This window comes from Lonchura striata, chromosome 2 (genome assembly GCF_050655825.1).
Source record: "Lonchura striata isolate lonStrDom1 chromosome 2, ASM5065582v1, whole genome shotgun sequence".
NCBI classification, from domain to species: Eukaryota; Metazoa; Chordata; class Aves; order Passeriformes; family Estrildidae; genus Lonchura; species Lonchura striata.
The window spans coordinates 88090080-88107314 of NC_140704.1; the positions used below are offsets into that span (position 1 = coordinate 88090080).

At 36.6% G+C, this 17235-nt stretch overlaps 1 protein-coding gene across 4 annotated transcripts in view; it reads right to left on the reverse strand.

Moving 5' to 3' along the window:
* Nucleotides 1-17235, reverse strand: part of DDC (dopa decarboxylase) — a 91249-nt gene that overhangs the window by 7528 nt on the left and 66486 nt on the right. For all 4 annotated transcript variants that reach the window (XM_085571737.1, XM_085571738.1, XM_085571736.1 and 1 more), the window contains 4 exons: nt 16569-16636; nt 10943-11019; nt 7183-7202; nt 6326-6424 (listed from right to left, as the gene is read on the reverse strand). In XM_085571737.1, the coding sequence (XP_085427863.1) occupies nt 6326-6424; nt 7183-7202; nt 10943-11019; nt 16569-16636 (264 nt within the window). The remainder of the gene's footprint in view (nt 1-6325; nt 6425-7182; nt 7203-10942; nt 11020-16568; nt 16637-17235) is intronic.

The following is a 17235-nucleotide window of genomic DNA, read 5'->3' on the forward strand; positions in this document are numbered from 1 at the left end:
ATTGAATACATTTGCTTCACCAAGAGAAAAGGTGTGCTGAAGTATTTTCCATTCCTTTGCTGTGTTCCTCCTGCTGCTGTGTGATACTATTCACATATTGCCATCTGTTTGTATTAACTTCCATCCCATTTATGACTTCCAGAGACCATATGGAGCCATTGCTGTATTAGTATCTCAGTCTGTCTTAGGCAGTGCTGGTCTACTTCTTGAGACACTTCAGCACAATTTGATATGATACCACATTAAGAGTAAATAATTTTAATAATTCTGCTTTAGGTTTTATGCCACTGTTAGTTTTGGATGGGAATGGCTAAAGAATCCAGAAATCATTAGAGGGAAAGGGGGATGTGCACAGATATACAGGGTAAAAACTGTCACAATTTCAGTGAAAACTGAGCTGGAAAAATATGCTTTTTAGAATAGCTCACATAATATGAGAAATCTGTGAAGAACGGGAGTGTAATCAAGAAAATGGATAGCAAATCTCAGCAAACCTGTTGAGAAGTTACTGAGGCAAAAAAGGATGACACAGGGCACCAAGCCAGAGCAATTCCTTTGAAACAGATGAAACCAAAATTCAAATAAATAGGAAAAATACCAACAGACATACTAAAAACCATTTGGGAAGTCTCAACATTAGTCAGTGATACTTGCATACTCATGTTTTGTTTTGCTTTCTTTCTAACAGAAAATGAATTAAAAAGCACTTTCAAAAAACCTACACATCGTCATCATCATCAGATATCTTCAGTACCTTATCCAGTCCCCCTCCTACTGGCTTGATCATTAGCTTAGTGTTCACTATCTGAGAAGAAGCCAAAACACCAACCAAAAAAAGTAAGACAACAACAACCAGACATTTGAATTATAGTTTGTCTTCATGCAATAGCCAGTCTATACCAAAAATTAACTGAAATATCTAAAAATCATGTTTAAAGATTTTTCAGATTTATATATTTAGGATTGGAAATAATTTTACAAAAATAAGCAACTAAGCCCATGCACTTTGACTTTCCATAAGTTTAAGGACAGCTATTAAACAAAAAAGAAACATATCACTTTGGGTTAAGGTTGAATGTGGAATGTATCATCTCACTGGAACTTCTTCCAAAAGGACAAGGCAAAACAGAAACTACAGAAAAGGGAAAAAAAAAAGAAGAAAAAAAGCCAACAGATTTTGCAGTTTTAATCATAGCTTACTGGTTTTTCTTATTTCTTAAAATAGAAAAACATAGTTTAGATCAAATAAAAATATTTCTTCAAAACCTTCATATTTGGCTTACTGGTACCCTCTGTAACCAGCCAGTTTTCCTGTTGTTAGCACTTATGCTCTGCTGTTTGTTACATCCATTTACCATCTCCCTCTAAAATTAGCCTGAAAGCTCTTTTGAGTCAAGAATGAGACCAATAAAATCCTCAATCCCTTCCAAGGTATTAGAATGTTCTGCTAATACAAAGAGCATGAATTTACATCTGTGAAATCCAACCAGAAGTACCTGCATACATACAGATACTTGTATGCATAAAAAGTGCATGACAACCATATGTGAAATAGGCACAAACAGTGTAGTGGTCTTTTACTGTCTCCTATTCTCATGTTCTATAGCTTTAACCAAACATGTCTTTTACATGGCTCCACAAAATTCTGCACTGCATGTACCATGTCTTGGAAATCAAAGCCATAAAAGAAATCATGTTCAATGAAACAAGAATTTCACAAGTGTCCAGCTGAATGTAATCACTAACTGAATTTCATCAAAATTTATCTGGGTAAGAATTGAATAAAGCAAACATTTAAGATCTGCCTTACTTTGAGAAGTGTGTACAAGAAAACTCCAGACCCAAGCTGTGCATTTTATAGCAGGTACTTATGTCCATTTCTTGAACTAAATGATTTTTCAGGAATTTGAAAGAAATAAAAGCAAGGAAAAATAAAAAAATTTTAAGTAAGTCACAAACCAAAATTCTGGAAGTATTTTGCACTCATGTCTGGATGCAAATACTTTTATTCATAGCAAGTCTTAACAATCAGCAATAATTCGTAAAGACACTGGGGGGCACCAAGTGTTTTAGGTTTTACTGAACTGGAATGAGAGAAAGTGGCGATTTAACTGGAGTTTCACAAGTATAGCTCCGCATAAATATAGTTACCCAAGGCCTTGCACCTTTGAACCATAAGTTGTTATCCTGAATTTCTCTTACAAAGATTGCTGCAACATTAAAGTTAAATATTATAAAGCCAGGAAGGTCAAGTTCTGTGGAACTGCAGGGCATTTAGGTGTCACACGTGCCTCTCTAAGTCCAAAAGCTGTATCCATGCTCTGGATGTGAGCATGGCAATAATTCACAGGAGGAAACGTGTGGCTTTAGTGCTTCAGATTTTCAAGACAGGCAGGTACACTGTGAAAAGTAAACTGCAGGCACTGAAACTAAGGATAGGAGAAAAGGAGAAGTAAAAGACTGACAGGCTGCTTCTCAGTTTTCTGCTGAAGGTGTACATACCAAGCCTGACCTCTGGGTATCTTAATCCTACAAGAGCTTTTGATTTTGACATATTTTTCAAGTTGTGTCCCTAGCACCATTAATTTGAAGTCAGCATTCAAATATTATTTAATTTTTCAAAATTATTTTATGTAGAACTGTTATTTGATTTAACAGAAGTGTGAACAGATACAAACCAACTCATATACTGTTTCTAAAACTACCGTTTGAGCAATCCCTCCATCAGGTGAGTTCTCAGCATGGAATCACATGGACTGCATATCATGGTATAATAGGAACAGAATAACAGCCCCAGTCTTTGCAGTGCAATTTAGCTGATTGAAAAAAATAAGTTTGTTATGTGTCACTATTATCTCAGGTAAATAACCTTTGCTCTTCTCCAGAAGAGTAAGAAAGGAAACAAGGGATCTAATTAATTTGGTTGTTCTGGATTAAGGGAAATGTCTTACAAAATCAGTAATAGGAGCAGTAAACTTGCAAGGCACTAAGATGTAGTCCCTATTTTTAAAAATCTGTATTTTCCTATGTATGTCTGTGACTAAATAACTATAATTATGAATGTAAATTTAAATTTAAGTACTTCTGCATTGAAATGTTCAAGCTGAATTTTAATTTTTGGGCAACGCCTTCAAGAGCTAAAATAGCTTTTGATTACAGGGAGCTTCTCTGAAGCATCAGAGTACACTACTGTGTATATGCAGTAAGCATATCGCTCTAGTCTTGATCACTTCATTCTTTTTCTCCTGTGAATTTCACTTCTTTGCCTGCCTTAGCCTGCATCCCACTACACTGAAGGGAAATGCTGTCAGAAGAGTCTTCTTAACAGCTACTTGGACTATGCCACTCTCCAGTTCAAATACTATCTCTAGTATTGCTGTTCTTTACCGTTTGTTTCTTGGACTCTACTGTTAATTTTTAATGGCATTCATTATCCTCAGTACACTGATAACTTCTGGCCCTAAGGAGGATTCAGCTGAGTCACAATGCTCATAGGGATTGCATACAAAAACACACTAACTCCTAAATTTCTCAAATTATTTCTGTGCTTTTTGAGAGGACTTAAACCGACAAAGGAATAATAAAGAGATGGTCAAGAAGTTTGCAAATGAGCCATTTACAAATGGACCATTTGGATTTCACATTTATGTGGACTCTAGTTGGCATCAGTTCAGAAGACTGTTGTTGAGTTTGCCCTCTTTTTATATCTCCTCTGTGGCTTTAGGACTCAAGTCGAAAATTTGTATTTGCCTCTCCCCACATCCTTCAAAGATGACTATCCTCCCCTTTACCACTGCTTTAAAACCTGTACTTTGCAATAGATTAATATGACATGTTGTGTGTGAAAACAGTGCATAACTGGAATGTTTGGAAAACAAAAAAAGTTACTGCATATAAATCCAAGTCACACATTCTCATCTCCTGGGAACATTTTACTTCCTAAATGCCATCCTCAAGAAAGTGCCAAGTTGCAGTGGTTATCTGGTCATTTTGATGTAGACCTTAAGGCTGCAAACACAACAAATATATATTTCTTAAAATATACTAATAAAAGAGGGTGAAAAATAATTTTTGTGACAGTTTACATAAAAAAAAGTTTTTGAAGAGATAGTTACAGATGTCTTTGGTCTTTCACATAGAAACTTGCTACCACACAACAAATAGGGTGGTTTCTTAAGAATCTAGTGTTTTTTCCCTCTATATCATGTCAGAAGCTCATCTCCTGAAAATCTCAAATCCCTTTGTAAATAACACCAGGCTGCACAAAAGAAGCCGAACTAGAAACCTATAAACACTGCACAGAGTTTTCCATGACTTAGGAGCAAGCCTAGGCACCTCCTTTCCTAGATTCCTGCCCAAGGATCTGCTTCAAACTTCCACTCTTCTTCTCCACTGGAAGGTTGCAATAATACCTGCCTCTGTCACTGTTCCTAGGTCTCTTCTCGTTTCACCCATGTCCACTCTATCACCAACTCAAATGCATCTCCAAATCATCGGATGCTGCTTCAGAAATAATTCTGGCACCTACAGGGCCTCCCTTAAAACCCAGCTAAAAGTCCCACGTGCACAGGAGATAGTACCAGCCTAGGAGCAGGAGCTGCCTGCAAGTACCTTGGCCAGCAATGGGAATATAAAAACTGTTACTTTCAAGATGCTACAGCATGTTTAAAAGAAAGCAGCTTCTCAAGGCCAGGCATGGGGATGAGCAATGTTAGAGTTCAGCTAAAAAGTGAAGCTAAATTCAGAATTATTTTGCATTTGGAAACTTTTCTATAGGTTTGAGAATTTAAGCCAATGTCAAGCTGGTTTATCTACTTCATTACTACTCTACCAAAAGAAAAGTCATCACAATCTATCTGGAGCTCATGTTAATTCCTGAGAAGACAAGAAGAATTACAAGATAAAAAGCACATTTTTAATTTTTTTTCCAACTAGTGATACAATTTTATCAACAGATCTGAGAACTCACAAGAGATACCTTAAACTCTGCTATGGAAAAAAATTAAATGCAATTATTTCTTGAAATTTAAGTTCAAAAGAGGCTTGCTGGAGATAGAAATTACTTTCTTTTTTTTTAAGATGCTTTGCAACCCACTGAATCAGCATTCATTGGGGGTGGGTAAGGAGGTATGAGGAGAAATTAATTTAATTGTTCCAATTTGGAGATGCATAGAGTTAGAAAAAATATCCCTCTTGTCTTTTCATAACTTATTTTTATATCTATATGAAGAAATGTAAACCAAACACACTCATTTCAACAAACCCTTGTAAATCTTAGCTGTCTGAATTACCTTTACAAATGAGGAAACATACAAGGGTTTTACTTTGCAGTCAGTATCTTTAAGCAAAGATTAATTTGCTTAGACTTCCTGAACTGAATTGTCACAGAAAATATCAAAGTTTGGTTCTCAGCTATGATTCTATGAAGACAAGGAGCTTTTGGCAGGACAGTCAGGGAGATATGTGGGAGAAAGGGAAAGAGGGAATTTTTTGAATGTAAATATTGAACTGTGGAAACCAGCCTGAAAAACAGGCATGGAATTGATATAAGTCTTCCAAAGGTTTTCTTAGGAATTCTTCTGTTTAGTACAAAACTGAAAGGAATGTGCGTCTGCAAGGAATTTGGTATGCTAGGCTAGGCCCTTAGCTAACTGATATTTTTGTAAATATTTAGAGCCAAGTCATGGGTCTCCCCTCACTAGAAGTTTCCCTGAACTCCATAAAATTGGAAAGGTGTGCTTGAATTTGACTTTACTGCTACAGAGGAAGTATAATGATAATTTAGACAGGTGCCACATCTGTATTTTAGTGATTAAAAAGCCCTCCTTTTTTCATCAAGGATAAACTTAGTACTTATAACAGTATCAACAGACTGTAAATTGTACACATTCTTTTTTAACAAAAATATATTTTAGACAGGAAAAAAGGCAACAGCAGAAACAGACATGACAAATAACTTACTGTATCCCTTAATCATTATCTAAACATCCTATCAATTCATGCACATTAATGAAATAAAGAAGTAATAAATATCCATGTGTTTCCACAATAAAACCATGGATGTGCTCTGTCTTGACTTGAGAAAGAACTGTGGTACCATACTGTAGAAATTCCAAATTTCTAAAGATGAGCACAAAATGAATGGCACCTTTGATCTGGCCATGACACAAAATGCTGACCTTACATGGGGCAAATGAGCAGCACCCTTAAAACTGTTTCCTGTGCTTTCTGATGTGCATAGAAATCATGGAGAGCAGACAGGCAGCCAGCTCATTGTCCCTCACCATCCCACCACAGGGTACCCAAGAAGGCAATTCCCAGTCACCTTGCGGATGTGCTCCTGCAGCCCCTTGACCCCGTACATCCTCAGCACGAACCAGAGCTTCAGGGAGCGGAACCTCCTGCCCAGGGGGATTTGCCAGTGCTGCAACACAGAGAGAAGAGCCCGTGTCAGAGGTTACCACTGCAGTGACACAGCAGAAAATATGCTCGTCCATGGTTTTGAAGTGAACCACATCCCACATCCCATGGGCAGTTGCTGGAGGTGGATGAAATAATAGAATAAATATCTATTCCTGGTTTATTAATCCCTGTTTATTAACACCATTTAATACTCAAAATTTTCAAATTAAAATTGGCAGAGGAGGTTGGAGTCAGAATGGAAGGGTCACGAGGCAAATCAAATTTTCTTTTTGCGTGCTGAATTCTCCTCAAAGGCTTTAGAAAAACAAGTATCTGAGAAACTGATGTACATTGGCTCGTTTAAAGTTGTGGGGCTAGCATCTACGAAGACAGGCACGTTTTCCATTTCAAAACAACAGTGTTTCCATGGTAAAAGATTAAAATAGAGATGCTTTTAATTTTTTTTAAATTGTGTTACTCACTATGTTAAAGAAAAAAAACCACCAAACCCACAACTTTAGAAAATTTCTTCGTACTGCCTAAATCTAAAGATATTGAACATGCAAGACAATTTCTGCCTTTAAACAGTTTCTTTTTTTCAAAAAACAAAAAAATCCCAAATTTCTGTGAGAGGAATGTTAAAAAATTTAGCAAGCTGCATCCTTCTTGTAAAGAAATATAAAGTTTGGAAGTTTATGATAGTAAAGGAAATGTTTAGGAAAATGAAGTCCTAAAAATACCAGTACGTAGTATTAATTATTATATTGATACTGTACTTACCCGATAATCTGTTACAAGACCTGGAAATTAAAGAAAACATGTTCACACTGCGTCATCATCACAACAGCCAAAGACTTCAATCATTCTAATGTTATTGAAAAAACTGTATCAAAGCTATCCTTTACATCTGCTAAAAGCTTCAGCATCATCAGTGTCAACAGGACCACTAAATGTATAGCTGGGTTCTTAGCAGCATGTTAAATGAAGGTGCTTGTAATAACCTTCGTTCATTAGCTAGTCAAAATCTGCCACTAACAAGCAGTTTAGAGAAGAAACACTGTTTTCCTTTCTGTTATACTGCAGATACTATGGAGATGACAGATCAAATATTATGTTTATTTTCTTCCTGTAGGGAAAACAAGCAGTAAATAAAATAACTAGTATTAATTTTGGTTTAAATAGTTTGCAGAATCCCCAGACTCACTTCATAACTCATTCTCTGCCATGAAATGTCATTGCCTTTATCCTAGTGAACTAGTAACACTCTTTAAGATAATCCACTTCTAAATACCTTTTATACTCATACATATATTTGTTGCTAATTCTTCAGGATGTCTAGTAAGTGACTGGAAAAAATTACTCAGAATTTGACCTGCTCCTGCTTGAAGAATAGTATTCTGCAGATTTTTATGGTTTTTCTTTTGATGGTGTGAAAGCCCGTTACTCAGATGGACTAAGCCACAAAGCAGTCCAGAAGGCAATCAGAGGGCATTATTAGCTGCCCTTTATATAAGCCCACAGTGTCAGGATTCACCTACATTTTCTTTGAATCAAGGAATTCAACTGATTTCACAGTAAAATAAACTTGAACACAGTCAGTTACTTGCTGTAAATCAGTAACAGAAATTAAACTGACGTAATATTTAAAGCACTTCCTTAGGAAGCATCTGCTTAGCTTCCTTATTCTGCTTAATTTCTCTGCATTGGAGTATAAGCTTGACAGGAGAGCATGTACTTTGATTCCTTGGGAAAATGCTAAATGTTCTTGGAATTGTTAATTGGAAGACTGAACTGTAGTTTCTGAATTTGACCCATATATGCCATTTACATAATTTTCAGCCTTTATGTTTTCTAGGAAACAAAAGACAACTTTTTTCTATGTTACATGTTCTCCTGCCAATGTTCTCTCATTTGCAGCCAAAACATAGGAAAAAACATGGTCCTTCTTTCCCTGTAACAGAAGGCCATTAGGTTCTTTAACCTGTCACTATGTTGATTTCCAGATGGTAAAAAACCCAAATCCACAAAACAACCAAAAATCATTAACCTTTTCCTGGTCTTCTAGAAATGAATGTGGTTGTCTCTGCTTGTTAACAAGGAAAATGGATAACATTCATATTCTTCTGCATTGTAGCAGCCATTTCTGTTTGATAGCTGCAAGACTGGTAGCAAAGAGAGTAAAGCAACTGGTGACAGATAAATAATCCTACGCTCCTGTAAGGGGCTATGTCTAATGATCCACAACAACGCCTTTCACAAGCTGTGAAGCAGAATGTAATCAATGATTAGTGCTTGATTCCTTGATTACAAGCCTTAGTCCTACATCTGTATTTAACCAGGAGGAATTGCATTGTGGGAGTGTATATGGTCTTCACAATAGAGTATAAAGCTGCACTCTTCTAACACTGCCATGAGGATTTGACCTATATCCTGGGTTGCCAGGCAAGCTAGTATAATCTTCCTGGTGTGGTGATGCAAATCACATAAAATTATAATTAATGACAAAATAAAGACTCTCCCCTTGGGGACACATATAATTGCCATATGGTTATTAAAAGTAATTGCTCTCGGATAGAGATATTTTTATGCTCATTTAAATTCTTGAGTGAGAGATGAGTGAATTCAGAAATAACACTTAATTTACTTAGTAAACCAGGATAGGAATTCTCAGACCTGTAAATACTGAGAATTCAAGATCCGCCATTTGACAAGTTGTATTTTCAGGAGTACTGATGTCCCATAAATCACACAGGGGTCAATGAGGACTGCAGCACCTTTGAGTAGCAGATTTGACTGTGTTTATTGAAGGAGGAAGTGTGGGTTGGAAGTTTAACCAGAGTCATTTGCATTTGAAAAGTGTTGTCCAACTCCTTAGAAAATTGATATCACATGGGAATGGAGCATAGAAAAAAATTGCGTTCCTAGACTGCTAGTAATTGGCTGATCTCCTTGAAATCATTATATTAGATCACATAACATGCTATCCCACTTCTGAAGGCAATATAAAGACTAAAAACCTCTTTCTCCAACTGAGTGATAAAGTTTTCAGGTCAACTAGGTGGTCTTACTGAAATTATCTGTTTTTAAGAAAGGTTTGGATTTCTTCAGGTTATTTAACCCAGGTAAGACCAAAAGTTCTTGTATCAGCACTATCAGTTGTCCCAATAAGATATTTTCATTTTAGTTAAGGATGGAATTTTTTCACCTGAAATATTTTTAATGTATATTATGTAAAAGCTAGTGCCTTAAGTGTATTTTCTGTAACATGTATATTCCATTAGAAAAGGCAAAAAAAAAGCATATATTTTTTTCTTAACAATTCAAGCCTTTAGAGGGTGAACAACAGCTCCAGAATTACTGCATGTTCCTGTTTACTGCACCGTTCTATGACTGCATTTCTTGGAAATGGAGGAAAGGAATAAAATTCAAGGTTTATGCCAGTTCAGGATTAAGGCACATGAATCCATTTTTCCTAGGGCTTTTTAGTGAATTGTGGAATTCTGCATGGTATTAATTTAAATGTCAGTGAGTTCATAGCCATAACAGGATACATTTCTGAACACAGATCAACACCAGCAATTCCAGGAAAATGATGAGGTTGAGTATATGCTAAGACCTTCTACAGATGATCCACTCTCCTCAGAAAGTTATAAGGGAACTTTCACCACATGTAGGCTCTGCACTTCTATAACTTTCTTCACAACTACTCAGTTAATAACCAGATGTGTAAAAATGGGCTTCAGGAGGGCAAATACAACATTACAGTTGCTAGGTATGTGCAAAGACCAGCACTAATCCATTAAGGAGCTTTGTACAGAGCCTGAAATTTGTAAGTTCTTTGAGAGCATTTTGTGAAGAGCTTTTATGAGCATTTTGTACAAAACAGATAGTCTGCTCTTATTGCCTTTCCCTACAGCCAGTGTAAGAGCGTGAGGGCTACAGCATAATGTCCCAGAAAACTATAAATTAAAAGCAAGGCACAGACAGCAAACACAGTTCACCCCTTCTTTGTAGTTTCAGGGAGCGTTTGCTCCTCACGTGGATTTAGGAAAAATTTGATACAGAGCTTGCATGAATAACTAAGAAAAAAAGTCACAGACCTTAGAAACTCTAAAACCAAATCAGATCCTGAAATCATTCTGGAGAAAGATGTGTTGGGGAAGAAAGGCTAAGGGACTTGTTACACCACATCCAATAATATGCTTATCCAACAGACAAAAGATAATAAGAATTTTCTCAACACTCCTGCAATTAATCAGTGGTAAGTCTGCAACTGGGGAAATCCCAATACAAAAGTAGTAATGCATAATGCTTTATGAAATTACTTTCCTTGTATTGCTTTTAACTAATTAAAATCTCACTAGACATGTATTTGCACTTTAATGAGCTTAGCTCCCTAGAGTGTTCAGAAAATGGAAATGGCCTCCTAAACAACTTGGGTAGCTTAAGAATTGACATTTTCATCTTAAGTCCTTTTTTTCCCCATTAAATACCAGAGCGCAAACAAAATAATAATAATCTCATTTCATTATAAAATTACCAGACTCCTGATGGTGATGCTGCAGGTAAAGAGGTTCTAATTTAAAGGCACCTATTAAATCTGATCTTTTTTTCACCCTGTATAAAAAAAGAAAGAAATCAAATTGAGAAATATAAGAATAAAGACTTAAGGGATTGAAGTTCCACAAGAAGTGAAGTCAAATTGAATGTGTTTAAACTGGCATATTTCCTGAGCACAGCCTGTGCCATTTTCAGTGCTTTTTCACAGCCGTATCAGTACTGTACTTACAAGCAGTTAAGTGTAAGGCTCAGCAGGAACGGGCAGCATGACTGCACGACTGCATATTTAAAAACAGACAAGAAACAGACATAGAGGATCTTTTTATGGTGATAGACACTCACACCAGAATGTGAGACTAGCTGAAGCAATGTTAATGTTTGCAGTCAACAGAAGTTGTCTTGAAATTACTGCAGTACAAAGCTGCGTGGGAAGAGCTGTTGCTGCCTAAACATTGCGCAGAGCCGCGCTGAGGCTCTGGGGGTGCTGGCCACTGTCTCTCCATGCTGCTGTGGAAGTAGCAAGAACAGCCACTGCAAAGGACAAGAACACAGTTCTGACTCAGGCTCCCCTTTTTTACAACCCTGCCATTAGCTGGATCCTCTACACAATTCCTGACAGACATTCTACAGCACAATGTTACACTGAGAAGTGTAACTTGCTATTTCCAGCTAGAGGTGGCATGACTGGACTGAGGTTCAAAAGCCAGTGTCCCTTTTAGAGAGAATAAACTGTGTTTTGCCAGTGATTAATAACAAGATTTTTCTGGTTCATGTTGCTTGCTAAGACTGACTCACCTCCACAAATGTTGGGGTTTATAGAGGCAGAAGAAGAAGAAGAAACAATAAATCAAAAAACGAAAGACTCCTACATCATTATATTATGACTATAAATACATCACAAAGTAAGCAAAAATTATATCAACACAGGAATACTCTAAAAGACAAAAGTCCAAACCCTTTTTCTGTGTCTTAATAGTTAAATGTAGAATTGTAAATTTCTAAGTAAAAGTCTCATTTCCAATATTTTAGTGTGTATCTATAAATGCAGAGGCCAGTACATACTCCCACTCTCATTCACATTTAGACTGTGGTCATATAACATCTTATTCAAACAAAAAAGCGCCTTCCTCTCTCTAATGGTCAGGGAAGTACCAAGGTAAACAGCTAAGTGTTTGCCTTCAGGTATAGGAAGTACATACCTGAAAATAAGTAAACTTATGTATATGAAAAATAGCGACAGATCTTCAGATAAAATAAAAACAATAACCTAATCATTGCTAAAAATGTCCTGTGGACAAATGGAAGAAAACAATAATTTAAAGCAGGTTTAATTAGGATAAATATTTTAAACAAATTTTAGGTTGTTCTACTGTAGTTTATTTGAAGTGTTTGATTACTTTGGTATATTTGTGTTTCAGTAGCTCATTCTCTATGCAGCTAGTCCAAGTTACAAGCAATGTCTTTAGATGTTTTGTGGGCGCTTTATTTTGTCTCCTGTAAGATGCTGCATTAAACAATGGAAAGGGCAACTGTTCTGCAGCAATACCTTACACAGAAGACACAAAAATGACATAGAAGTTTCCATAGACAGGGCATGCAGGAAGGGTGCTGCTGCATTCTGCAAGTTGGTTCACACCTCAACTAAGTCCCCACCAGAGTGCTCAGTGCTCAAGGTCTCTGACATAATGGTGGGTCCCCACCTCGGAGCCAAACCCAGTGTGTTGAGTGAGGCAGCTCCTGAGAAGTCTGATGCAGCCCCTCAGGTGGAACTGGTAAGGAAGGAGATGTCAGTACAGCTGGCAGCTTGCCGTGGTTACTCAGATAGTTCTGGAGAAAAGGCTGGTACCTGCACACAGTGTGCACAGGTGGATGACCTGCTGTCAGATGGCTGGCTGCATTACAAGACACAGATAACAGGCTGTGTGGTAGTGGAGGGACTCAGAGGTAGATATGTGGCTCCAGAACCATACACCTACAAGGGATAACACTGAGCTTGAGACACCTTGGACCCTGGTAATCAAAAAAAAGCAGGGCTCTACCCTCCAACATTCAGAGAAAAATCAGGTATGATTCTTTCTGTGGTAGGGGACTTGGGAAAAGCTCCCCCGAACATGCCTTGGGAGAAGGCTGTTGTATAGGATCCCGCCTCCAAGCTGCCCATCAAACCTACCACTCCCCCCATGTTATGTAACTTTCAGTTATGCCCACCTTTATGTCAATCACTTTTGTACTTGCCCTTAGTTCTAGAATGTTCTTAAGTTCTTTGTCTGCAATTGGTTCTTCCCCGGTTACCGCCCCCTTCCCTCATTCCCATTCGTTGTACCCCTATTATCTCATCCCAACTCCTCCTCCTAGCCCTATTCCTATTGGACCCTTTGTACTCTGTTCCTCCTACTTGATACCTGATATAAGTCCTACCCCGCCCCTTGTTCGGGGCTCTCTGAGCCTGCTCCCTTGCTGTGTGGTCGGGTCACAGATCCTCTCTGACACCCACCCTCAGTGAATAAAGCAGAGCCTGAGAGTCAACCTGCCGTGGTGCAAGCCTTGTTATTACCATCACGTCCTCGTCGGGGCCTCAACGCCAGAGAGAGAGCCCCGCAGGACGCATCTTTCCTCTCAAGATGAAAATCATGGGGCTAAATGATCTCCAGAAGTCCCTTCCAACCTTAACGAATCTGTGATCCTGTGAATATGTATTTCACAAATTATATTGGTAAACTAGGATTTTTTTAAGGCTGGATGTTATGCTAATAGACCAAGACCTAGCTTAAGCAGCACAGATTCACATATTAAGCATTTATAATACAAAATGCACAACAAAACCCCTGGTGAAATAAGTAATAAAAATCTGTGAGAAGTGACTTACTTGAGTTGCATATCTGCAGCTTTTAACTGCCTCCCTCTATTTTGTGCATTTTTAATGACAGATAAAAGGGAGACCTCGTATTAAGAACCAGCAGGAAAATTTAATTTCAGTTTGTGTTCTAGTAGATTGTTCAAGTTTGTTCAGATGGAGTAGGGAAGTGAAATACAATTTCATTTCAAGCAGTCTTCAAGACTAGGCTGGATGGGACTTTGAGCAACATGGGCTAGTGGAAGGTGTCCCTGCCCATGACAGTGGGATTTGAAGTAGATGAGCTTTAAATTCACTTTCAACCCAAACTCTTCTATGTTCTATGATCTACAGATAAGTATATCCTGTAAGCACCTTCTTCCAATGACACTGAAACACCCTTCCCAATGAAAAGTTAACACTTAAACCCCAAAAAGGGTAATAAAAGTAAAAATTACCAAGACTTCGCAAGATTATTATTTTCAATCTCTCTAAATGAAGACACTTAGTGCTATTTTATGATATTCCAGAGTATCAACTAAACAAGTCAGGCAAAACTGACTGTAGTTTCAAGACAAAGTCTCTAAAGGACTCTGATATTTGAATATAGAAAATACACCCTTCTTGGACTGGCTGTATTAAATTCCTTTTTATAGGAAAGTGACTGCTCTTTTCTGTATATCAGGAAGTCTGAGAATATTTTACAAAAGGTTTATAATTAAATTGTCTCCAAATCTGAAACTACATCAGTGCCACATATTGCACTGAGTAATTATATAATTACATTACAGATCTAATGGGTAGATTATTTTAATCAGCTTGCAGAGAAAAGAAATGCAAATGTTTATTGGGGAAAGTGCTGAGGAATCTGACTTATTTTGAAGTCTGCTCATCAACGGAACTCAGATTACTTTGGTTCTGAAATGGTGTTCAGTGTTAACTGAATTCTTTCCATATTACCATAGTATCATACTTACTACTTTTCATGGATCCTAAAAGGACTATGCATCCTTCACAGGTACTTTTCCTTACCATTCTTTATCCTTTATTATTACTTTTCACCTTCTCAGGGAGTTGGTAGGACAGGTGAACTTTGCACGTGGGTCTTAGCTGGACAATGGACTTGGTTTCAAGTCAGAGTTTAAGTGTACATTTATTCTGTACTAAGTGAATAACCCCTATATATAAATGCCTAGCTGACTTGAAGCCCACGTGGCTATAATTTTGAAACTTTTACTTTGAGTAAGGAGACGTTGCAAGGTCTCTTCAGAGTCTTTCTACTGGAATCTTCCTACCTATGAAAACAAGCATTTTATGCAATGGCTTATCTAAAAATAAAAACCAAAAAACTCAACAAGAAACAAAATGCAGAAAAATATTTTCCTAAGTCTAGAGTCTAAGCTTTACTAGGAATAACCTCAAATCACCTGAGATGGGAACTCACAGTGTGATTATATGTAATTTGTTATACTGGAAACCCAGGTAAAATACCTTTAACAAAGTTCCACAGGGTTTTCGGGGAAAGCAGAATTAATTAGAAATTAAACTGGGGACTAGACTAGACTATGGTTCCTTATTGTTCTACAAAAATTAAAGAGAATGTATTGTCTAATTTGCAAGTGGCTATGTTTTTAACAATGTCTTTGAGTGATGAGAAAAACATGGGAGGAACTAGCAAAGGATTTTGTTTCATCATCTTCCCACTTCCTTACATGCAGAGACACAGCACATTATGGGGTGCTGCCACTACTGATGAATTAGAGTCAAAATGTAAGCAACCTGCCCTAAGGAAAAAACACAATGGAAGATTTAAAAATGAAGATTTAAAATGCCTACATTAGCTCATTAGCTAAAATATTAGAGTAAAAACCATAATATGTTACCTGAAAAGTCTGTTTGGCCAGGGAAATTAAAAGAGATTAAGGTTAACCAAAAGCAACTGAGTGATCACTGTCTTATATTTATTCCTATTCTAAATAAGGTGACCTATTTCTGGATGATGTTTTGGAGTCTTCCTTTTTTCTCTTTTGCAAATTTTTTTCTATTATAAATGAAATTAATGTTTTTATTTATTTTGATAAATAGTCTGGACTTGTTGAAGAGCTGTTTTGCTAACAAGTATCATTAATTGTGATGCTGGTAATAATTTAATTTGGGACAAAATAGGATCATCTATGGAATGTTTTTAACAAACCCATGCTATTATTACTGCCATGATACTTTGCTTTGTGTGAAAGTATGTCTATGGGCTTCTATTTCAGCATCATTTAATATCAAAATGTCTCGGCTGTCATCTGGGAAAATTGAAAGTCAGTACAAAATTACATAAATAGGCTTTTTTGAAATCAGCTGCTTTTCATCAGCCAAATCTCAAACATTTTTAGAATAGCTTTTAAAAGAATCCAACAAAAAAAAAAATGTTGTGGAAAAGAAAAGGAAAAAAGAAAAAAAAAAAGCCCTGTTTAACATGCTGCTCATTGCACTGATATGCTTAAAATAAGGTTTTTTTATTTATGTTTTAGACAGTCCCAAAATGGACAAAGCATAAATCTGCAGACTTTTTGGGACTTCTCTCTCATTTTGGAACATAATACAGAGCTCAGGCCTATTTCAAAATTTTGTGGTTTTGAAACTTGGATTAAATGAAAGTTTGAATTCTGTAAATAATTTATAAGATTTAAAACTATGCAGTTCTCCTCATTTCAGTTGAAAAATATAAAGAAATGTCTACTGCTAGAAAGAAAGTAATGCTTCCTTTTACTGTAATACTTACCACATTGCAGAGCAGTCAAAATTCACTAGGAGCCATTTGTGAGGATTAAAGTTAAATGAATCTGCAAACTGAGAATGGATAAATAAAAACAGAATTATGAAAGAGAAAAGGATCTATGTGCTAATGATATGACTTTGTCAAATTGTGTAACTGAATCAATTCCTGAATTAGGTCTTTATAATGTTCATATTAATGTCACCTTCTTTAGTAATTTCTGGAGTTAAATATTCATTTATTTTGGGAGCGGAATTCACGCTAGGTGTGGAGTTAGGCTAGAGGTATTATCAACATTTTGAGCATTTGTTTACAATTATACTTTCTTGAGCCATATGTTATAGAAAAGAGTAAAGCTTATTGTGAGCTTAATTAAATAAATTAATAAATTTGCATATACTCAGAAACTTCCACTGGGGTTCATACCACATTTTCCAATAACAATTTCCTATGCTTTCTACCTCCAAGAATATGAAACTAGTACACACAAAATTCATATACAGCAAGAAACTATATATGTAACTCAGAATCTCCACATCATATTCCTTCAAAAAATTAGAGCTGATTAGGAAATATGTTTTTCCTTTTTTTTTTGGCACGGTATTTTATTTCACTAGAAATTATTGTTTCATCTAAATCAAAAGAAAAACCACCAAAAAGTAAGCAATTGCAA